General features: G+C 28.0%; 6 protein-coding genes and 1 long non-coding RNA gene across 25 annotated transcripts; 4 read left to right on the top strand and 3 right to left on the bottom strand.

Moving 5' to 3' along the window:
- Window positions 1-24: 24 nt before the first annotated feature.
- LOC117205648 (U6 snRNA-associated Sm-like protein LSm8) lies at window positions 25-1594 on the bottom strand. Its single transcript, XM_033444281.1, has 4 exons — window positions 1262-1594; window positions 1146-1186; window positions 781-908; window positions 25-449 (listed from the first exon to the last, which is right to left on the bottom strand). Exons 1-4 carry the CDS (start codon window positions 1290-1292, stop codon window positions 359-361), a joined length of 291 nt encoding a protein of 96 aa, XP_033300172.1. The 5' UTR covers window positions 1293-1594; the 3' UTR covers window positions 25-358.
- A 395-nt stretch (window positions 1595-1989) lies between these two features.
- LOC117205645 (transcription initiation factor TFIID subunit 8) lies at window positions 1990-3619 on the top strand. The gene is made up of 5 exons (XM_033444278.1): window positions 1990-2240; window positions 2423-2709; window positions 2838-2988; window positions 3108-3251; window positions 3332-3619. Exons 1-5 carry the CDS (start codon window positions 2111-2113, stop codon window positions 3493-3495), a joined length of 876 nt encoding a protein of 291 aa, XP_033300169.1. The 5' UTR covers window positions 1990-2110; the 3' UTR covers window positions 3496-3619.
- Window positions 3620-4689: 1070 nt separating this feature from the next.
- Window positions 4690-14208, bottom strand: LOC117205639 (vinculin). 19 transcript variants are annotated; one of them, XM_033444256.1, is made up of 21 exons: window positions 13890-14208; window positions 12528-12635; window positions 12301-12446; window positions 11915-12191; window positions 11628-11828; window positions 11308-11548; window positions 10988-11220; window positions 10835-10855; window positions 10319-10685; window positions 9819-10247; window positions 9629-9720; window positions 9463-9556; window positions 9090-9134; window positions 8623-8742; window positions 8379-8450; window positions 7832-7849; window positions 7577-7701; window positions 7263-7502; window positions 7092-7182; window positions 6898-6933; window positions 4690-5722 (listed from the first exon to the last, which is right to left on the bottom strand). In XM_033444256.1, the coding sequence occupies exons 1-21, from the start codon at window positions 13944-13946 to the stop codon at window positions 5553-5555; spliced, it is 3183 nt and encodes a 1060-aa protein (XP_033300147.1). In that variant the 5' UTR covers window positions 13947-14208; the 3' UTR covers window positions 4690-5552. The 19 variants fall into 19 exon arrangements, with proteins under 19 accessions (XP_033300147.1, XP_033300145.1, XP_033300146.1 ...); XM_033444254.1 differs by having other exon boundaries at window positions 7820-7849; XM_033444255.1 differs by having other exon boundaries at window positions 7832-7852.
- Window positions 14209-14568: 360 nt separating this feature from the next.
- On the top strand, window positions 14569-15721 carry LOC117205646 (ATP synthase subunit C lysine N-methyltransferase). Its single transcript, XM_033444279.1, has 5 exons — window positions 14569-14664; window positions 14773-14874; window positions 14953-15125; window positions 15202-15390; window positions 15461-15721. The coding sequence occupies exons 1-5, from the start codon at window positions 14661-14663 to the stop codon at window positions 15614-15616; spliced, it is 624 nt and encodes a 207-aa protein (XP_033300170.1). The 5' UTR covers window positions 14569-14660; the 3' UTR covers window positions 15617-15721.
- Window positions 15722-15735: 14 nt separating this feature from the next.
- Window positions 15736-20890, bottom strand: LOC117205643 (sodium-coupled neutral amino acid transporter 9 homolog). The gene is made up of 11 exons (XM_033444276.1): window positions 20313-20890; window positions 19971-20182; window positions 19668-19836; window positions 19290-19348; window positions 17481-17638; window positions 17243-17407; window positions 17122-17175; window positions 16878-17057; window positions 16589-16791; window positions 16413-16517; window positions 15736-16330 (listed from the first exon to the last, which is right to left on the bottom strand). The coding sequence occupies exons 2-11, from the start codon at window positions 20135-20137 to the stop codon at window positions 15923-15925; spliced, it is 1668 nt and encodes a 555-aa protein (XP_033300167.1). The 5' UTR covers window positions 20138-20182; window positions 20313-20890; the 3' UTR covers window positions 15736-15922.
- LOC117205651 lies at window positions 18215-18812 on the top strand. The gene is made up of 2 exons (XR_004487264.1): window positions 18215-18591; window positions 18753-18812. It is a non-coding gene; the product is annotated as an uncharacterized LOC117205651 (long non-coding RNA).
- A 942-nt stretch (window positions 20891-21832) lies between the features above and the next one.
- On the top strand, window positions 21833-24375 carry LOC117205642 (phosphoglucomutase). The gene is made up of 7 exons (XM_033444274.1): window positions 21833-22217; window positions 22345-22783; window positions 22854-23056; window positions 23131-23332; window positions 23416-23608; window positions 23701-23884; window positions 23969-24375. The coding sequence occupies exons 1-7, from the start codon at window positions 21969-21971 to the stop codon at window positions 24191-24193; spliced, it is 1695 nt and encodes a 564-aa protein (XP_033300165.1). The 5' UTR covers window positions 21833-21968; the 3' UTR covers window positions 24194-24375.
- Window positions 24376-24418: the final 43 nt, after the last annotated feature.

Here is a 24418-nt window from a genome sequence, read left to right on the forward strand (position 1 = left end):
ACCTAGAAAGTTAAAAAATGAAAATTACATTTGTAAAAAATATAGTTTACTATCATATAGTGAAACTCTTTTGTACAATTTAATTATTAATTCTAATATGTTTTTCTACTATTACTCATAACGTTGTAAACAATGGTTGTATTTCCCCACTGCACTTTGTTTAAAACACAAATATTTTAAATATGGATATAAAAAGTGATAAAATTTATATAATGTACAACCCATGTAAGAGAAATTGTACTTTCATTTGACTATAATTCACTATTACAGATTCTTGTTTAATTATTATTATTGTTGTTATTGTTTACTTATACTATTATTTTCAAGCAGTAATAATTATAATTGTAATCATTTTCCATCAATGTACAATAGAACTTAAAGGATCAGCTCTTATAGCTGATAGATCTAAACGTGCATCCATCTCGTCATCCAATTCTCCTACGATTGCCCTAAAAGAAAAAAGAAAATTCTACTAAAATTTTTTGTATTTTTTATAAATCAATTTTTTGAAATTTGATTATGAAACAGTTATATACTATAAAATGTACATTAATAATTTACTATTTATTTATTTATTGAACAGTATTTGTGTTGTCTGTTAAACTGCCAGAATAAAAATAAAATTAATATCATCTCCTGTTTCATATATTTATATATATTATATATAATATACTCTTAAATAATATTGAATGATTAATGAACATAGTTAAAATAAATAAAATAATGCTATGGAAGGAACCTTTTGAACACACTGAAAGTGAATTAAGTTAAATTACTTACACATTGTCACCTCTGATGATATGTAAACCTAATACTACTTGCTCTACACCTTGCGTTGTACTGTACACACGTTCATGAGATTCATCTAATATTATATTAATAGTTTGATCAAATCCTTTTAATGTTCCCTGAAAATATAAAGATCTTAGTATTTACAATTTCAACATAGGAACAATTACAGTGCAGTTTAAATTGAGAAAAAGGACCTTAGTCATTTATTGGTATAAGATTAAACTGACTATTCAATTGGTTATAAATGATATATTTCTCTAGATAATAATGTATGCATAGGAATCTGTGATAATAATTATAATATAATGTAATTCATGTAGAAATTATGTACACATTAAAAATAATTTACTTACGATGAAGTTTCTGCCATCAGAAGTAATAATAGAAACAGTGTCTATAAATTGTTAAGGACAAATATAAAAACTAAAAATAAGATAATAAATGAAAACACAAATTAAATAAAGGATACGATTTACGTAGCTTTCTAAACCTGACGCCATAATCTTAGTTATTAATTATACATTAAAATAATTTTTCCATAAAAATCTACGATTTACGTGCGCATATGTACTTAACGTTTGTTATGGTAACAAATGCGTATCAATTAAGTTCACTGTTCTACAAGTACATACATTACTTTATTACGTTTTGCATAAAAATTTCCTTCTGCATTAGAAATTATTTCTTTTGAATTTATCAGATGTTCGGTCAACTTCACGATCGGAATATTAAACGAAAGCTTAACAGATTCACTGTTAAGTAATTATTGTTAAAGTTCCAACTGATTGGTAGCATGATCATGTAGTAAAAGAATGTAAATATTATTCTACAAAATTATTATAGCAATTTTAAGGGTAATGGATTAAAATACATCTAATATTTTAGTCTTAGTGAATGTTAAATATAAAATAAAAAGTTTAAAATGTGCTGGAGAAATAAAATGACTTTTAGTTAAATTCTGATAGATTTAGGAATTCGTGATTACCATATATAGAATCATTATTAAATAAATTATTCTCTTCTACTTGCATATGTTTCATACAAAAAATAAATAATAATTTTTTTAAAACGGTTTAACTAGTTTATAAATTTTTTAAACGTTAAATGTTTAATCATAGAATATATTAATTTATTAAAAATAAATATATTGAAATAGAAATAATGCATATAAAAAAAGCGTATTTATTAAATTTTTTAATTATGTTATGTTCTACATTATTTTGAAATAATTTTGAGTTTCTAGTGTATAGTGCTTATACATATGTAGGTACATATGTAGTAGTTTGTAATCACCAAACATTTGTTACTACTAAACAACATGGACATTCAAACAACAAATACGCGAAGAAAAATATTGAATCATGTAGTTTGTAGCATTCTGGTGGAATGTGGTTACGACACTTGTGAGAAGCAAGCATTAGAAATTCTCACAGAAATGTTACAGTCTTGTAAAAATTTCAATTAATTCTAAAGTCCCTAACCTCTTCTTATTCAAAATTTTAATTGTTTATATTTCCTTTGATATATTACTTTTTACTTTTTATCTTCTTCCTTTTATCATTTATAAGATATTATAGTTCATTTAAATCTTACTTGATAAATTTGTAATATATGCATGAATTATTTATAGTTCTTATAGAGGTTGGAGAGTCTGCAAGAAATTACTGTGAACTGTCTGGTAGGACGGAACCACTCATTGCGGATGTTATAGTAGCATTAATAAATATGGGTATAAAATTAGATAATCTGGAAAGTTATGGCAAGAGGGCTAACAGAACAGTTTTGCCTCAGCTTCAACAACAAACTCAATCAAAGCAGTTAAATATTTTGCAAGCTGGAGTGAAACAAAGTCATCCATCTCATATACCAAGTTATTTACCACCTTTTCCTGATCCGCATGCATACATTAGAACACCGGTAAAGAGCATTTATGAAAATATTATGCAATTTATATATTTATTAATATTTTTAGTTACTTTGAGATATTTATTGTGCACAAGTTTTTAATTATACAGTTTTTACTTATACTACTTACTTATAAACAGACGCATAAACAGCCAGTAACAGAATATGAAGCAATAAGAGAAAAAGCAGCAACACAAAAACGTGATATTGAAAGAGCTTTGACAAGGTTCATTGCAAAAACTGGAGATACACATAGTCTATTTTTAACAGAAGATAATAGTATGTTTCCATGTAAGTAGAAATCTCATACAATTCTGATTCAGGTAAACTAATATATTTCTATACAAGTAATGTACATTTAATTAAGAATTGAATCTTCAGTATTATTATTTTATCATTTCTGTTTTCAGTAATATCATGTAAACCACAATTTCCTAGTTACCTTTCTGCACTCCTTCCACAAGATCAAGTTTTTGAAACCGATCAAGATTTTCAATTTGAACCAAGTCCAATTAAAAAGAGAAAGGAGCAAGAAAGAGAAGAATCAGAAGAAGGTCTTATTTCGTTCTAAATAGATATGAAAAAATTTACTTCTTTGTTAAAAACGAATTCATAATATTTTACATTTTTATAGGTATGAAAGGACAAAATGAAGATGTTGAACAAAATGGAGAAACTACAACACAACAAGATGTTATAGATAATCCTTACTTAAGACCTGGGAAGATACCAAAAAATAAAATGCCAGGAGTCTCAGTTCCTGGATTACATTCGATAAAGAGGGATTCTCTTGAATGATATTTTTAATGGTGACGATTTTGTTAATTTTATTATTTCTTACGTTAATATTGTGTACATAATAGTATATTATAAAGTAATATTTGTATTTGTATTGCATAATAAAAATTAATCTTTATTATAAGTAGCTTTATATAAAATTATTTTAAATCATATTACCAAAATGAATATTACATACTATAAATATTCCATGATTTCATTTTACAAATTATTTACGCTAATATTAAATCTACAATTTTCTTTAAAGTATATATTAAATTGATTCCACATACATATTTGGTTTTACATTATTTACTCTTACATTATGTTTCAGTATATCAGATCTATATTGCACGTATATAGCACCACTTTGGAGAAGGTAAGAATACAGAGACAGCTATATAAATCCTTTAACACGTTCGTCGCCCAGCGTATTTCGGCTATGTTTCCTGCGGGGCCCAAATCCGACCGCGGCTACGTCCAGTGACCCGCTATGTCACTTCGAACCTGAACCCATCGTCATAAAGCCAGATTGGAACATTAAAATTATTTCTTATTTTTATTACTTAAGTGTAGCTATAGTAAAAGTCTGGACTAGGGTATTGGGGGTTTTCCCAACATTTCAGACGGGAAATCCCGATGTTCTTTCATCTCTGACAAATATATTTAGTTCTGAAATGGAGAAAGCTATAAACTTTCCAGCTGGAGTATTCCGAGGGATCTCATGGCAGATATCTCAGATCTTTAATTTAGTTGAGAAGAATACTTGTGAGACGCACATCAGTGATTTTTTCATCCTCAAAATGTTCAGTAAACAGTGTGAAAATATATTTGAAAGTGAGGAGAGTAGTGATGACGAAGTAGTGAATTTTAGAAAAAAAATTATAAATAGAATTTCATCGAGTTCGAATATTGAGGAAGCCATGGTTGGATTTGGGCCCCGCAGGAAACATAGCCGAAACACGCTGGGCGACGAACGTGTTAACTCGAACAAGAAGAACGTCACCATACGTTGGTGACGGGGTCCTCACGGAAGTATACCCGTTGCACGAATATGTGCGACGTGGCGACTAACGTGTTAAAAAGGATGATTAGGTAAAACTTACAAAAATAGATTTCCTTGTTATAGGTAGTATTGCATGTAAGATTTTCTACGTGTATATTGTGGTAAATAGCACCTATTAAAATTATATTCGCGCATTTTCACTTTGTAAAAATACATCATACTATCATCATACTAGAATTAATATGGCATTTCAATGAATGTAGACAAAAATTTGTTTTCTTATTAATTGTGCTGATTTTAGGCTAACAGATGTATGTATGTATAGGTGTGAGTGTGCGCGTATGAGCGCGTATGGAAGTACACTTATTGCTAGTATACACAAAAATATATAGCAAATTGATAATTTGTATAAGGCATAAGCTCTATCATCTCTATATTACTTTCCTATTCTGTGATTCTTAATGAAACTATATAAGAGAGATAGACTCTGAAAATTGTTAATTAAGCATTCTCTTCAATATATCATCTGAAAATACTTTTCGATTATATTTTTTAACGATTGAGATATGTTTCTCAATCCGAAAGAAATATTTTTTTAATATTAATCACTAGCTCGTTTGTTATGTTATAAACTATAACTTCTATATTATGAATACAGCATTTGTCAGTACATTTAGAAGTATAAATTATACAATTATAGATTTATATTATTGAACATTTTGGGGAATATCATTCAAACATCTAAAATGGATTTGATTATATAAAACTGTATAAATTTAAAGATTATATATATATTTTTCTTATTCACAATTATTACAAAAATTAACAATTACCTAACTTTTTAAAATATATAGTGCTTATTTCTGAAAATCCATCATAAATAAAAATACTCAGTACCTTTCGGATTCTATTATGTATTTCACTGTTAAAATCAATTTTAAAAATTTGGATGTTATTCCTCGTTAGAACACTTTTTCATGACATATATTGTGGAATCAGTCAAAATGTATCTAATATTTAAGAAGTCTTACCCATCTGTTACATTTTATTTTCATTATAGCAATTTTTTTTCTTAGTACTGATACCAAGGCTGTCGTCGCACCCAGCGTAATTTCATACCAGATGCGGTACGAATCTTTATACTGGCACATTCTGCAGCACGAACAGTTTCTTTTACGCTTTGCATAAGATTTTGAGCATTTCCAACTAACATGTCTGTTGCTTCCTGATCTTCTTCTGTACCTACAGTTTAGATGTGAATTAGATATTAAATAAACTTAAAACATTGAAAATAAAAAAAAAATCAGTTTTTAACATTACCAGACAGAAGAAAGTAACAAAAGTTAAAATAGAATAAAACATTTACACCAAAATATTTAATTAAAAAAGAGATAGTATTTGTGCTAATTTGGTCTAAGTTTGTTCCACAAAAGTTTTAAAAGGAATGTGTTAAAAAATAAAAGTATTCACTTCTACTACATATTAAAATCTATAAAATATGTACTACATTACTTAATTAATGTACATACAATACTGAAATATAATAATGAAATAACTTATGAGCAACTTTAATGTAATGAAAATTCAGTTCTTAACATATATGTGATGCATGCTATAAAAAAATTTTTGTTTGCAATTGTAATAAGGAATGTGTGAGAATATAATAATTGAATAATATTATACATAATGAATTTATCATTTATGTTGGAAAATACATGCAAATATATGAATAATAGATGCTAATATTAGCATATAAAAATAGTGTATGTACGTGTTCATACACACACATGTAATAGAAAAGAAACAAGAAAACGTGTAAAAACAAAGAAATATCATGCTAAAAAGATGAAGTATGTAAAATGTATATAACAATATTAAGATAAGATGAATGATACAAATAGAAAGTAGGAACTTTAGACTAATTTAAATTAATATTAACAGTTTACAATCATGAACTGTATTATATGTATTATATGTATATGAAGTATGTATATCTTTTAGAGTACAATGTTGCTTTTTAAATATACACAACATTAATATCCACGTATTAACTTTTTTAACTATATTTTCTATGCTAACTTATACTTATTTCATTAACTTACTGCAGCCAATCAATTCGTCTACATCGTGATGAGTAAGGGCATATCAAACACATCAATAATTAAATTGAAAATTAGAAAATTAAAAAATTAAATTATACATTTTATAATTCGTTGGGTAAGTACATTTTTTTTATATGTTCTTTTAACGTTCCTAAATTTTATGTAATAAATTCTTTCATAGTATACTCTGGGGAAGACTAAAATATGCATGCATTGTAATGCAAATGCAAAACTGTGAAATATTCAAACAGTTAAATAAAAGAAACTCTAAAGAGAATGATAAAAACATCAAGCATAATTTATCAACATTTTTACCATAAAGCATCAACTCTTCCCAGGTGGGGAGCGTCTCTATGTATGAAAAATGTCATTAATAGCTGTTTTCATTAAGTGATTCTTTAAAATATAGAACTCCCCCAAATTCTATGACTTTTTATTAATATTCTATTCTCAGATAATTAAAATATGTTTTATTATATATAGAAAATTAAACAATTTGTATAGTGTACCTTGTGCACCTAGCATTGTAGCTTTCACTGTAGATAATATTTTTAATTGTGTACCTATAGTAGGTATTCGTTCACAAACTTGAAGGAGATTCTATAAAACAAATTTACGAAAAATATTAATTTTAGCTGTATAACATAATATAAATCGTAATAGATAAATTATATACATACAGTACGAATACGTTTGTCGGTACATTCTCTAGCTAATTCCTTAGCTAAACGAGTTACTTCCTGAGAAGCTTCTGCAATGGCCTTAGCACATGCGATCAGATCCCGTTTATTACCACCTTCTCCTCTAACTAAACCTGATAATCGACCCATCAAAATAGCCATTTTCTTTGCAGCAGCAATAATTTCATTGTCTTTGCTTGACCATTGTCGTACTTCTTGGTGTAAGCCATGAGCAGCCATCTGAAATTTTACTAAAATGATACGTCGATCTTGCATTTTTGAGAATAAAGAATTAAAACATAAATTGAATATACCATTATAGGCTGATTAGGCTGCGGTGCGTGCATAAACATTTCATCCTCATCATCCGTTTCCGGTGGTGGAGGTCGTGGAGGCGGAATATCTCCACCAGGCAGAGGTGGACGCGGTGGGACGACTTCTGTGTAAATTATAATAATTTATGTAAGAATGATAAGTTTTCTCAAATAATAAATTCTTTGACAATACAACCATTGTGCACTTAATATACATAAAAACAATGCACATTTCATAATTACCATCATTATTACCATAATCATAGTAGTAGCCTACTATTCCACGTAGCATTAAAGATATAAACACATATTAATTTAAAATTATATATTAATGTCATATGATCATAGTAAAACATGCACCAATAAACAAGACAACTATGCAATGCATTAAAAGAAAAATTAACACTTATATTAACTATTTAAAACAATGAATGCAATTGTTAGTATAGAGAAATGAAAAGTAAATTTGTTAACTGAAGAAATATCATGAAAATTGTAAAAAACAATAAACTATTTGATACAATGATTTTTTTTAGATATTTGTTAGTATACATATATTTATAAAATTCAACGAAAATAAGTTCAATGCGCTATTATTTTTTCAGTAAATAAAAGATTTTTTTCTATTTTTACTTAAAATTACGTATGTTTTATTTCTTTAAACCTCATTGTTAAAAAAATGCTATACAAAATAATATATATTCAATTTCATTATACACATGCTTTGCTCCCATGGATAAACAGAATTTTGAGCACTAGACACTTGCAATTTCAGTCCTCAAAAATACTAATTTTGAATTACCTCCATCGTGAACTGATTTTTCTAACTCGTTGTCAGAAGCCAGTTCTTGATATAGGAGATCAGGGTTATCTCCTGATAAAAAAAAAGTAATTACTTCTATGTCTTGACTTTCAAGAACAAATGCTTTGGAAATTCATATATCTATTTTCATTTTGAAGCAAGATATTTAAAAATACTATATAAGAAGAAAAAAGAATCAAAAAATATATTCTTGTTTGATTTCTTTTCAAATAATGGTAAATACCTTCACGTGCCCACTTTGGTAATGGGCTGATAGAGCGATGTTGAGGTTTATTTGTGTTTAAATTGGAGCTGACGACACATAAATTGCTTGGCGATGGTTGATTTCTTAAAGGTTCACCAACTAGCATTTAAATAAATGTTTAAAAATATTCTCATTTTTTATTAAAATTATAAAATAAAATATTATACTGAGATATCCTATTTCTCTTAAACAGATACCATGTGTCTCATTAAATATTAATATTAAGTTATAAAATGAATGTAGTATTACACATGATATTCTTGATTTATTAATACTGTTCAGTTATGCGTATCTAATGAAGTCATAAAAGCAGTATTTAATTAATATAATAATAATAATTTAATTTAGATATAATAATATAACTAACATAATAAATATAATAATATAATAAATAATATAAAGATAATTAATCATGCATAAATTATCTTTATGCAGGTGTATAGTACCTTTGTCTATGAAGTAATTATATTGACGGCTTGGCAATTGTTTTTCTGGAAGAAATATGTTAAGAACTTTTGTGTTACAATAAAGCAAATGTTTGAACTTTGCCTAAGAAAATATGTTATAACAAGCGAATTTTATTTATCTCGTTGAATAATTAAATATAACTGTTGGAGAATTATAAGTGGATAGAAAAATGAGATAAATGACTTAAGGTAAATGTTTTAAATACTAACTTAAAGCATGAGTAAATATACTATGAAGATAAAACTATAAGAAAACATAAATTTGTTAAGTGACTAAATCGAGTACCTATTTCCAAAGTCCCATTTTTACAAAACATGAAAGAATATATGCAAAAAAATTTTATACACTTACCATCATTAAGATGTAATTGCGATACCTCTGGTGGGGGTATTAGATCTGGTTGAATTATGATAGCTTTACGGACTTGTCCAACATTAGACAAAAGCTACAATAGATAACAATAAATAAGTTGATTACAACAATGATTAAAACTTGATTCATGTTTTATACTACTCACTGCGCGGTTACTTTCTCTCCAACGAGAAACTGCATTACTATCGTTAATATTAATCGCAACTAACTTTGCATCTTGGACCATCGGAGCAACACCTAAATAGAAGTATTTTTTATTAAGTTTAGATAGTACTTAAATATATTTAAAAGAATTTAATTAAATAATTCATGTGATATTATTGTGTATCATTTACTATTTTGGAGAATGTCTGTAGCTTGATTCACTCTTTGAATGAACGCAGGATCCTCGCTATTATCACTTTCTTGTTTTGCCACAAGTATTACTCTGTTAGCCAATCTAGCAATGGCAGCTGTATTGTCAACCATTTTTTGTGGATGACTTTTTGCTATAGCTTCCTCACATAGGAACGAATGCTTTTGCATTTGTTCTTCAGAAGTTCTAATGAAATCTCCACTATCAGTTGCTTCATCGCATAATGCACGTGCTCTCTGCATTGTTTCTGCATATTGCTGTCGCAAATTTTCAAAATGTTCATCCGCAGCTTTACTGTCCGGATAAGTCATTCGAATTCGTCCAGCATTAATTAATTGTGGTGTTAAAGATTCAACTTGCGAAGCACTTGCAGTTAACGCTTCCGCCAATTTTTTGTTACCTCCACTACCTAAGATTTAAATAAATTCTATTATATGAGTAAAACAATGATAGGACTACAATAATAATATATCCACATACCACCAGCAGCCACCATTCTGGCTGTTTTTGCTGCCCTATTGGAAAATGTTTGAAGAGCATGGGTTTTATCATTGAAATTTTGGTCGCGACCTAAAGTGCCTTCCGGAGCTAATACAGCGTCTGTAAATTGTTTTAAAGGCGTCGTTATATCGATGAAATCTTCGACTACTCTCGACACAACGGCTTGTTGTATTCTATTTTTCAGTTCATACAGCTTATGCGACAATTGACGAGCGATTTCTTGGGCACGAGGTGTGTTCCCTTGACCATGAGCGCATAAATCTCCAAGTTGATGAGAGAGATTGTCAACTTCATCGCAAAGTTGTAGAATTTCTGCTTTATGTATTCCTGGTAGACCTTCGGCAACCTAGTGTTTAGAACATAAATCAACTAATAAACATGAAAAAGGTTAGAAGTTCGTCGCATATATAAATATTGTGATACCAACAGTATAATTAAATTAAGTTTTTATTATTAGCATTTAGAAGGAATACTCAAATTGCACACGTAACTTACGCTTGCTACGTGTTGCTGATTCTTCCCATTTGCGGCATTTAAATTATTAAAATTAAATGATAAACTTCTAGATTCATATAGTTATAACATGCCCATACATTCTATAGCAAAAAGAAAGAAAAAACAGTAGAATATAATATTTTATTTATGTACCTTTTTTCCTTCGTGTATAATTAAAGCTATAGCTCTCTGACCAAGTCCTTTATCATCATGTTGTGGATTAAGAAGCCATTTATTCGCTTGTTCTAGACGACCTGCAACTGTGTGAGCAGTTTGCGTGGTACCAGATTTATCAGCAGCTTCTATAGCAGAGGCAATAGCATTGCGAAGTTCATTTGTTTTTTCTTTTATACCACGCGCTAAAGCTTCCGCTTGCGGTGTAGTTCCTTTGAAAATAAAAATATCATAAGGAATCAGTACAAAAAATTCACAAAACACATTTTATACCCAGATATAAGTATGTTTATATAAACCTTTTTCATTCTGTCTTAATTCACAAAGTGCATTGGTCATAGTAACAATTTGTGAAGTTAATTTTTGCAATGGTTCTGCCTGTGAAGGCGGGAGATATCTTTCTGCCAATCGTTGTGCTTGTTCAACTATTTGACGAAGACTCTTTTCCCCTACTCCACCTCGCAAAGCAAGTCCGTCATCTAACCAATCATAAGCAGCTCTTATCCTAGATTCTATAGCACTTTGTGCTTTCTTTAATACCTTAAAAAGAGAAATAAAGATATCAAAATATATTCAAATTTTATATACCATACTGAAGTTTTTAATAGTTGATGCACACTGTTAACTGATCAGCATCCCATTCTTCTTCATCATATGTAGTAAGTTGCAATACCCTAATAATTTCATTTAATTCATCTGACATTCTGCCAGCTAAATAGTTACGATTTTCAGCTGCTTCTTCTGCTCCTTTACTTCCTTGAGAAATAATGTGAATAAATATTTTCATAGAGCAGATGAGAATTGGTGCAAGTGTTTTTACCTATTACATATTTTAATTTATAATACTTGTTACTAACATCAATACAGTTTATATCATATATTAACATCTATTATCTCTGTACTTACTTGCTCTAAGCAGCGTACCAGAATTTCTCTATGTACTTGATGAGTTAGTTCTTTTTCACGAGCACTCACTTCTTTCGATACTTTGCTGAGACAAGGACTTAAATTTTTAAGAAAATGAACCAAATCTTCCATTGTTTCAATAACTTCTGTTACTGCCAAATAATCTAATACTCTTTTGCATTCCCTAATAATTTTACGTACTTCACTTTCATCAAAGCACAGAAGTAAGGAACTAGTTCCTTGAAGGATCCCACGTGAACCTTCTATTAACTTTTTCCTAATAAACAGATTACATTTTTATCTCAATATATTTTGTAAATATTTTTAACTTTATAAGATTATGTAACAGCAGCTCTATAACATGAATTTTGTCTTAGTTTCGATACCTAGCTGGTCCAGAATATGGGTCTTGTTTTAACATAGCTGATGCCTCTTCCAAGAGACGTGAAGCTCCTTCAACTCGTTGTAAAGCAGCAGGCATATCTTGTTTAAGCAAAGCATCATCAGAAGAATTAATTGTTTCTTTTCCTACCTATATATATCAATAAAAAATTTAAAGAAAAATGATGAAATTATTTTACTAAAGTAAATTTAGTTTAAAAGACTAACTTACCTTAACAAGATTTGCCACTGCCATACTAACTGCTTGCACAGGCCTTCCCAAATCAGGCATTGCATTTCCATCTTCAGCTTCTTCATGTAAGATGACAAGTCTCGAAACCTGCAATATACAAACATCAATAACACAAAATTTTTAGGAAATAGTTTTGAAAAATTTATCTAGGTTAATAATGTAACTTTTATAATCTTTTTATGTTTACTTCATATATTTAGGACATAAACAAACATTTGTCATATAAACACGTATTAAAAAAAGTATTTAATCTATATCTGAACAACATATAAATAAAGCTTAATTCTAAATGAAATTTCCAAATAATTATAAATATTTGTTATATATTTAAATATATCATATAATTTTAACATAAAACAATTAAATATTAAAAATTGACAATATACAATAATTCTAAAGAAAAATATATTTATTCTAAATAATTTTTGGGTACATTAGTATAATTGAAAGTATAATCTATATCGTATAATCTATATCTATAATCAATTAGTATAATCTATAGTATAGATTAGTATATAATTAGTATAGGTATAATTTATACCTATAAGTATATCTATATTTATAATCGATTACTATAATCTACAGTGTATAATCTATACCTTTAAGTATATCTATATCTATAATCGATTAGTATAATTAATAAATATATCTATATACATATTTATCTTACATTAACATTGGAGTTATCTAAATTAGCATATTCAGAAAGACAATCAATTTAGAGGACATTAGTAATTTCATATGTATAATGTGTAGGATGGTTTAATGATTGGTAGACTAGAACATGTCCTTTTTTAGAGATACAGAATGATCTTAGTTTAAATAACATGATTTTTCATATGTACTAGGATTGAATTTCATATAGCCAACCTTTTAGACCTAAAGATGAATTTAGTATCCCTGCCCTATATTTGTAGAATGATGTCATAGTTCTATATAAAGAAAGACAAGTCACTTGGCAGGTTTACCATGATAATAACATCATTCATAATAATCAATGGCATAAAATCAAAATTATAAATTTCATAACATGTATTAAATATTATGTTTTTAACAAATAATTCTAGTTTGACAGATCTTAAATTATATAAATATATTTTACAAATAGATCAGATAAAACATATGAAAAACATTTACTACATATCTTATATTATGACAAGTGAATTATTTTTAAAGATGAAATTAATGAATTCCTTTTATCGAAAATCTGTCTCCTTCTATCTTCATCCTTCTCTCTCCATTCCAAGTAAGAAATATCCATGACATTTTTGGAAACATAACAAAGTTAGTGATGATTCTATAAATATAACAATTAAAATATTGAAATATAAATATATTTACCTGCTGTGCAACAGGCTCGAGGATACTTTCTATGGTTTTTGTATGAAATACCGGCATCTTAGCTGCCTTTGTTACGAAAAAACGTAAAAATGCCGATTATTAGAACGTATGAAAAGGAAACAAATTTGCTTGAAAATTTAATGAAATAATTACACGCGAAAACATTAACAATACGTTGCAAGAACCAAACAGAACTATTTCGAGAAATAACACGAAGTAACTTATCCGACGTACTACTAGGATGAGAAAATACGTAAGTAATTATACAGTGATGAATCACGAATCACGATTCATGATCAAGAATTACGATTCTGTATACGAGAAAATTGTATCGATACAAACATAGAAATCTAGGGAATATTGCGTATTCTTGCCTTGCTTTCATCTTGATACATCACAAATTGTGAATCAGTTTGAATATTTTTGGCATGCACTTTAAATGATATGAAATTCTGATGAAATTTGAGCAGTATAACATTTAATAATAATAAAGATTTTTCTTTTTATACCAAGATCTACATAAAAATATTCCATATAAGCTATATTGGTATAAATTAAAACACTAGAATTTTATAACGTTTAAAATTCGCGCCAAATATATTGAACTTGTTTCATAACTATGTTCGTGATGTTTCAAGGTAGATACGCAATGTGTATGCAAACGTGTTTTGAGGTTAGTATTTCACTGCATGTTACAAACTGCACTGTTTGTGTATGTTACAAAGTAAATAAAGAATTTTTATATTGCTGACAACTATACAAGTATACAAAATGTGTAAGATTCATGAATTACAAATCATAAAATAAAATTTTAAGATTTGTAAATTTATTTCCAAATGTTATGTTACATTTGCAAATTTTAATTTTATGTCAATTTAATTAGCAGAGATTAATGAAATAAATGACATAATTAATAATATCAATCCATCACAAAAAATACCGCAAAAGGCATCGAAACTTGGCTTGTATCTTATTGGAATAACAGGTAGTATAATAGAAAATATATTACGAAATGTAATTATATTAACTTCCATAAATGTGATTCATTTATATTATCTCTTAGGAGGCATTGCGACAGCTATTAGTGTGATATGTATTCCATTTGTGAGTCCTGCCTTTCGCAAAATATGTTTGCCTTATGTACCAGCTACGTCTCAGCAAATAAGAAATGTATTGCAAGCTTTAGAAGGACGTACTGGTTCTTTGATTGATCTTGGAAGTGGTGATGGGCGTATAGTAAATATTGTCTTCATATTGTGTAAATATTGAATTGTTAGTAAATACAAATACAGTACTATAATTTTATAAATAGGTCTTTGCGACAGCAAAAGCAGGATTTAAAGCCCATGGAATTGAATTAAATCCTTGGTTAGTATGGTACTCTAGACTAAAAGCTTTAATCACAAGTTCATCTTTACAGACAAAATTTATAAAACAGAATTTATGGAATTATAACTTAAAAAAGTATGATAATGTTGTGTTATTTGGTGTCGATCAAATGGTAAATTTTATATATTATTTTTCATATAGCTTCTCTTGCACAATGTAATTAATGTAGTATACATTTTCAGATGAAAGATGTTGAAATAAAGTTTATTAAAGAGCTACAAGAAGATGCTGTTATAATTGCTTGTAGGTTTCCACTTCCTACTATAAGTGAAATAAAAACAATTGGTGAAGGTGTTGATACAGTTTGGATATACAAGATTTCAAAAAGTTTAAAATAGTATAATTAGATATGAATTTCAAAATATTTATAAACATTGTAAATATTGCGTAATTATAAATAAATTACTCTGTATAAATCATGATACATATCATAAGTAGATAATGACAGACTAACGAATAAATAAGCTTTTTGTTTTATAAAATTTATATGTTAATATCTATATGCATTCCTATCAATTAATTAGATATTTTACATTTATGCAACAAGCATAATTATGTTCATACACATTTTTAACTTCGTAATTATTCATTTGTTTAGCTGTATTGTAATACTAGGAATTTTTCAAATTTAAGTTTCAACATTTTTAATATTCTGCAATGAAAAATTGAGCTAATAAATTTAAAAATCCAAATATTGGAATACTTGTATGTAAAAGTGTAGAAAATATTGTCAATTTTTTTTGTTGTTTCAAAATTGCCAAGTATAATAAACTTGGTAAAGTAAAAACATAAATAAAACCACTTAAGGCACCTGTATATCGTATTATTGTACCAATATATGGTACAAACACTGCAAATAAAATGCATATAGATACCAAAATAACGTTAACTAGAATAACACAGCCTGTATTAAATGTCTTACACGTTGATGTAAGTAATTGAACACGTAACATGTACGCAAGTAACGGGTAAACGGTTAATAATTGGAAAAGAAGAACAATTCGAGCACCTACTGTTAATCCATTCCATTTTTGAAAATTATTCAACAAATTCTGTAAAAAAGATTCAATTTTACTTGTTATTTTCTTTCCTAAAAGTATTATACTTTGATGCTTAATTTAATATTTTACTTACATCTTCAATGCATGATTTGTTCAGTGGAAAACATACATAAAATACTACACCTACTATAATATAAGTTAGAGTAACCAATAGATAGGCTATTGAAAGATCTCTTCCCTGTAATTAAAAGATAAAACTTTTCAGTAGTTTAATTATATTTATGCGAAGAAGGAAGTAAAATTATTTACATTTTTACTTTGATCATGATTATTCTGCATCACAGTAATTATAATGTTGTGAATGAAAAACGACAATGCTAACATCCCAGAAAGTGCAGGAAATGAAAATTTCAACGTCCAACTTATGTTCCACTCTATTTCATTCATATTAATACCCCATGAGTACGATTTAATCAAAACAAAGGTAATTAAATATATGATTGACATGGTTCCTATGACACATACAAAAAAATCATAATTTTATAAATCAAATGTGACTTAAAAAAATATTAAATCTAGAAATCATTTGTATACATACCAAGAGAATTAAATTTTGTAAAAAAGGTCGGACTATTAAAATTTAAAAACGGAAATATTAATAAACCAAGGAAAATAGGAACTGTTTTATACAGATCCCAAACTGGTCCCAAAGTATTATATGTATAATCATGAATTATTAAATTTGTGCTATTATAGATTATTCTTTTTGGGCATAGTACTAGAATTAAAATAAATAATTGACATTAATCTTTCAATATATATCATGAATAAAATATACTTACCTTCTGATGTGTATGAAATATTATCATTTGTATAGTACTGGGATACTAAACTATCTATAAAAAAAATATTCAATTTTTCTAATGAACTTTACATAAAAAGCAAAGATTTATGCACATTTACCATATATGAAATTGACAGTATTATATAAGAAATTAGACATTAGAACCCAGTAAGCTATAGTTGCACCTATTAAAACTGTAATGCTAAAAGCTTTGGCAACATATTCTGCCCACTTGTTAAGATATATCCGACATAATTGAATTACTTCTATTCCTTTTTGCCCACCTAAAACATTAAATTATTGTAAACATATTATTGTATTAGTTTCCCTAAACAAAAAGAATTAAATATTTTGTACCATAATATTTATGTACAAGTAGGAGACAATAAGCAGTATATAGACATAAACCACTCATCACAAGTATTAGAATAATACCAGGAAAGAAACCAGCCATTTGAATACCCCATGGTATTGTTAATAAGGAGGAGCCTAATATTGTGTTCCAAATTGAAAATCTATAAAGATATGAAATTATATAGTTACAAATAAATAATATTCTTTAAAGATTCCTATTAATTATTAACTTAATCTGTCATATAAAATATATAAAAAGAAAAAAACAGGTATTTAAAAGTTAAAAAATGGAAAGTTGTAGTTACAAAAAAAATTAAGAAAAATATATGTAGGTTAATGATCTAAAATTTTGTTATGATAGTGTTGGTTGTGCTTATAAATAAATTGCATAACTTTTTATTCTTTATTTAGGTTATAGTGTAGTAAATATTGTTTAAGTTAATATTGGAACTACCAATGGCTAAAATGATATATGTATATTGCCAGGAAATTTTACAGAAGATTATAAGAAAATTCCTTCTGTAAATTTATATAATTTTTGTGAATTGGTCATTTTGAGAATTTTGATAATTTTAGTATTAATGTTCAACAATATTCAATCATAGCATCTCATGTGGTTCCCTTGTTATTCTTCTTAGGTACCAGCTACGAGCATTGACCTTTCGGGTGGCCGTCTGTTGCCCAGGCAACCGACGGAGCACTAACCCCTTCTAATGTGAGTATACTGTGTAGTCGTCGTCGTCACAACCACCCGATGGTGGTCGAAACGTGAGCGACTGTTAACCATGTTAGTTTGATACTCTTTCGTTTTCATATCTTAAAATCATGCATCCGCTTTGATCTTTTACATTCTTCTTCCCTCTTTTTTGTTTATTTAAAATGGAAGAAAGGCAACATATCAATATGTATAATTTAAAGTTTCTTTGTTCTATTATGCTACTGCATTAGGTGCGTGCTTTTAAGATGTGAGAACGAACGATGGTGTATATGATTTTAAACATTAATTGAAACATTATATAAATAGTAGTGGAAATTAATATCATGAAAACAAGTTTAATATCCTTTGAGATCTTATTTTGACGAAACTTAGCGAAAGGAATTTCGATTTATATAGGTAAGTTTTCTTAATATGATGTATGTAATAATAGTTTACAACAATGAAATATCTAACTTGTCAAGAATTATTTATAGAACGGATGATGTTTAAATATATTGTCCTAATTAAACATTTTTTTGTTTGCTTTCACATTTTGAGTTCATAATTTTAATTTGCAGAGCTATATTGAAGATTTAGTGAATGAAGAGAAAAGATCACAAACAATATGTAATAAAAAAGCATAAAAATGTTATTGTAAATACAAGTTACTTTTTATATGCATGTATCAAACGAGAGGTGAAAGATGATGGAAATGATATATTGCTTATAAGAAACAAGTTAGTCTTCCATGTTCAAAATGCATACAGGCATTTCTGATGCAAGATTTCATTTTTCTCTCATCATCAACCTACTAAAAATACGACTACAAAGAGATAACAAAAAATTTATGAATGTGATTAGATTTCTGAACACTGTACTAAGAGAATTGACCCAGAACCCTTTCTTGATGATAACATGATAGCTGATAATAATTTATAATTAATACTATATTATACTATTGATGCTAAATTTATTAATGCAAGAACAACATTAACAAAAATTTTCTTTTGCTGATTGATAATCATGTGAAGCATGAGATTTTAGAAACATTTTTGCATAATAGTATATCGAAAAAACATTGGATATTAAGAACTAGATATTATATTGTTACTTACATTGTGACTACAGAGCTTTGTTTTGATTTAATATCCTTGCATGTAGCTTCCTCAGCTTCCTATTGCAATAAAATTAAGATAACAATTCATTTATAATTTATTTAACATAGCTGTTCGTATTTATGTTACTATATATTTAACAAAATAAAAATGTTACAATAAGTTCTCACAACTATTTCAGTATCAGTAAAAATTTTAAGTGAGAATATGTTTGTACTAAGTAGAATTTTATGATTGCAGTAGAATTTAACTAAAGATAATGAATATTATTTCTTTCTATATTATTCTATATTATTCCTTTTATTTCAAAGTATCCAACCTTGATATAAATATTATATATTGAAACATGCAATTTTATATTGTTTGTGGTGTTCTCACCAGATCAGTATTATGGATTTCATAACATCTGTCTTGTCTTACGTTTAAGGAGGAGGAAGTGTTTAATACTAAAGGTGTAACTAAAGTATGATTTTCAGCAAGGGGTGGTGGTCTCTTTGGTACTACAGTAATGTTAGAATGGTGACTACAACTTTCTAAACTACCATACCTATGAAAAATTGACTATAATAAGCGATTATTATTAATAATAATATTAAAAATGATACTTAGCAGAAAAAGTAATGTTATTTCATTTATAATGAAAAGAAGTATTGTTAAAGGATAGTAAGAAAAAATTGGTACTTGAAATAGCTATTTGTAGGAGTGCAGTCTAAATCACTGGTTTCAGAATCTTGAAATATACTGGGTTCTATACTAGTATGAGATCCTGAAGAGAATAAAGGTGCACTTTCAGATCCACTATCATGCTGTATAATACAAGATTTCCAATCATTTTTACATCTATACATGTTATATTTAATTTATGCATATACATGCACGCCATATAAGTGGAACTATCAAAATAAAATATATGCGTTATTAACCATTTATCCTACAATTTTTAATTTTTTAAATTATTTTTCTTATTATTTATATTTTTTATTATCTTTAATTGATAATTTAATTACCATAAAAATGACTTACTTGCAACGTTTATCAGTGTGTTCAAATGTTAAATTTCACACTAAAACTTTTTGAAAATCAAATTTTGCTTATATTCGTTGTTTATAATATTATTATATTTCTGAAAATTCGTATAGGCATATTAAAAGCGTTGATTATTAATCAAAAGATGTGTTTATATTTAATTAAAAAATTTCACTTATTTTTGAGATACTATGTGATTGCACTATCAATGATACAACCTATGATACAATTTATAATACAGCTTTCACAAGCGAAACTTAGGGAGAACTGTTGTTTTAAACAACTATACGTCTGTTTTGTAAAATCGCGTGCTTATATCAGGCATTCTTGACATAATAAGCTCCCTCCTCCTTATTTTTCTTCGCTAATGCTGATCATCATAATAAGTAAATCATCATCTACGCGTGCGTGTACTTTTTACTCGACTTTTCTCTCTACATTTTCGTATATTTTGAAAAAAAATTGCCGAATAACAAGATACAACGAATTTAAATGTCGTAACGTATTTGGAAAAGTAGTTCATTTCTTCTGTGATATAAAGAGCAAACTTCATTTTTGAGTTACGCAAACGTTAGGTGTATGTATGTGTGTGTGTATGTATATGTGGGTGTATATATATATCCGCTCTCTATAATTTTAATATGTAAAAAATTAAGTTTTTAAATGTTGTCTATCAACCTATTGTACCGATAGTATACTAAATAATTATTTGATAAACATAATTGTTAATTTATAGTACTCTTTGCAAGTCTATACATCAATAATTTTACGGAAATCTTAAAGCAAAAATCGCAAGATTCTAGAATTAAGATAAAAGTCATCCAGTTTTAAATATCACGCATTTAATTAATTATTATTGACACGTTAATTACCGTGGTCATCAGTAACCCACGTTACTAAATCTTTTAGAATGATTAACATAAAAGAAATTTCATAGGCCAAATAATTCTCAACAATGTAGCCGACTTGGATAATATTGCCAGAGACAAAGTACACAAATACAATATAATATTTTGTGCAAATTAAGTGTTATGGTGGTAGTATATTTTAATCTATTGTGGTTCCCAGGAAAAAATATATTATAATATAAATATATTTTATTTAATTATAATAATAAGAATATGAATAAAATTCACGTGGATCAGAATTATTAAATGAATCGTTCCTCATAAATGAGAATATTATTAAGGAAGTTTTTATGCGCTCAACTTAAACTTATTTGTTTAAGGTAATCGAGAATGATAAGGCTCGTTTAATTTAGCATTTTTACCCATTTTCCGGATTCACGTTATCCGGAAGCTACTACTAGAATCAATAAAGACATCGATATAAATTATAATCATTGAAATTATCAAATGTTTATGTTCTATTATCAATTTTATACCGTATAGAATATTAGTGTATCGCGCTTGGAAGAGCTATGTTCTTCATAAAGACAATATTATTAGCAAGTGGTAAAGCGCGGGCGCAATGTTTTAAAGATGGTTGACCCATGCCCTTGTGTGTCATTGGTAGGCAAAGTTCAGTCTGCTACCAAGCGTCGAGGACGTGTTATGAAATTCACAAATCTGATTTTTCTCTACTGTTTGGGTTCAGATACAAATAATTTCATTTTATTTCAGTGGATATCACATTAAGTGTAATATTTGAAAGATGTCAAACGCAGTGTCGAGCAAAATTGTAGAAACCCGAATATACGATGGTCAAAAGCCGGGTACGTCCGGATTGCGAAAAGCGGTGAGGGTATTTATGCAAGAACATTATACAGAAAATTTCATTCAAGCAATATTGCAAGCTCTAGAAGAACAATTGCCTGGAAGTACGTTAGTTGTTGGTGGCGATGGAAGATATTATGGAAAAGATGTGGTTAGAAAGATCATCAGGATTGCTGCAGCAAATGGAGTAATTTATTTAAACTAGATTTACATTTCGTTCATTTATATATATGCTTTTTTATTTTATTAAAAAACTATTATCTCTAATTTTATTATTTTAATTTATTATTTTAAATGACTATTTGTTGCATTAGGTAAAAAGATTAATAATTGGGCAAAATGGGATACTTTCGACTCCAGCTGTGTCTACTATAATAAGAAAATACAAAACTCTAGGAGGAATTGTTCTAACAGCATCTCACAATCCTGGTGGACCCAATGCTGACTTTGGCATTAAGTTTAACTGCGAAAATGGTGGTCCTGCTCCAGATAATGTCACAAATAAGATTTATGAGATTACTAAAGTGCTCAAGAATTATAAAATTATACCTGATATAACCATAGATATAGACAAGATACAAAGTACTACAATTCAGGTGGATGGAAATCCATTTACAATAGACATAATAGATTCTGTGAATGATTACTTAGAACATATGAAAAATATCTTTGACTTTTCTAGTATTAAAACATTATTACAAGGAAGTAACAATCGTCCTCCTTTTAAAGTTCTTATCAATTCAATGAATGGAGGTATGTAAAAGTTATATTAATAAATTTAATTCTTTGATACATTTGTTAAATAATAGTTAATAATTTCTAGTTACTGGTCCATATGTAAAACGAATATTTAGTAATGAATTAGGTGTCGATGATTCAAGTACTGTTAATGCAATTCCATTAGAAGATTTTGGTGGGCTTCATCCTGATCCAAATTTAACATATGCCAAAGATTTAGTAAATGCTATGAAAAATGGTCCATATGATTTTGGTGCTGCTTTTGATGGGGATGGAGACAGAAATATGGTAAATAAAATATTTATTCGGTATAGAAAATAACTAGCATGAAAAATGCAAATTTATGCTCAATGTCTTTGCAGATACTAGGCAAAAATGCTTTCTTTGTTACACCTTCTGATTCATTAGCTGTATTAGCTGCTAACTTAAATTCAATACCATATTTTAAAAAGACTGGTATTAAAGGATATGCTAGATCTATGCCAACAGGTGCTGCTATAGATAGAGTTGCAGCAAAAACTGGTGTTAAACTTTATGAAGTACCCACAGGCTGGAAATATTTTGGTACATATTAATTTTTGCATATGTTTTTACAGTATATTTTAAACACATAAAATTATATTTTATTAATAATGTTATGTTATTAGGTAATTTAATGGATGCTGGTCATCTATCACTTTGTGGAGAGGAAAGTTTTGGCACGGGTTCGGATCATATTCGTGAAAAAGATGGAATATGGGCCTCTCTTGCATGGCTTAGTGTAATTGCAAGTCTTGGGAAGTCTGTAGAAGATATATTATTAAATCACTGGCAGATATATGGGAGGAACTTCTTTACAAGGTATTATTTTTATTATATTGTATATGATTAATTGTTGTACTCTGTTTTGTAAATTATGTTCTAATTTTATAATTTTATACTATATGAACCAGATATGACTATGAAAATTGTGATTCTGAAGCAGCAAACAAAATGATGCAACACATTGAATCAGAAATGGAGAAACCTGGGTTTGTGGGTTCAAAATTAACATCTGAAGGGAAAACATATGTTGTAAAATTAGGTGACAATTATTCTTATATAGATCCTATTGATGGAAGCCAAGCTAATAAGCAGGTATTGTATTATGATTCTACAAATTCCACATAAAGTAACAATATATCGTGACAGTATAGGTTACTATGCAATTTTGTATAACAGGGATTAAGAATTTTATTCCAAGATGGTTCCCGTATAATTTACCGTTTATCTGGTACAGGAAGTTCTGGAGCTACTATTCGTGTGTATGTTGATAGCTATGAAGATGATACAGCATCTTTAAACAAAGATGCTCAAGACATTCTTAAACCGTTGGTTACTATTGCGTTAGAGATAAGTAAATTACGAGAATTTACTGGTCGTGATGTACCAACCGTGATTACATAATACTAATGATTCTTGATCGTTTATCGTTAACAAAGATATATAAAACAAAGAAAAAAGAGATTGTTTTACATTATAAGCAACTTAAATAAGAGAAATGTCATGCCTTGTATAATGACATTATGAATTGCAATTATTACGCAAAAGATCGTTGCATAAATACGTGAATCACAAGTTCGATAACATTTTTCCTAAAATTGTATAATATATAGATAGAATTGAAATAAT

This window comes from Bombus bifarius, unplaced genomic scaffold (assembly GCF_011952205.1).
Source record: "Bombus bifarius isolate JDL3187 unplaced genomic scaffold, Bbif_JDL3187 scf7180000007992, whole genome shotgun sequence".
In the NCBI taxonomy this organism is placed as follows: Eukaryota; Metazoa; Arthropoda; class Insecta; order Hymenoptera; family Apidae; genus Bombus; species Bombus bifarius.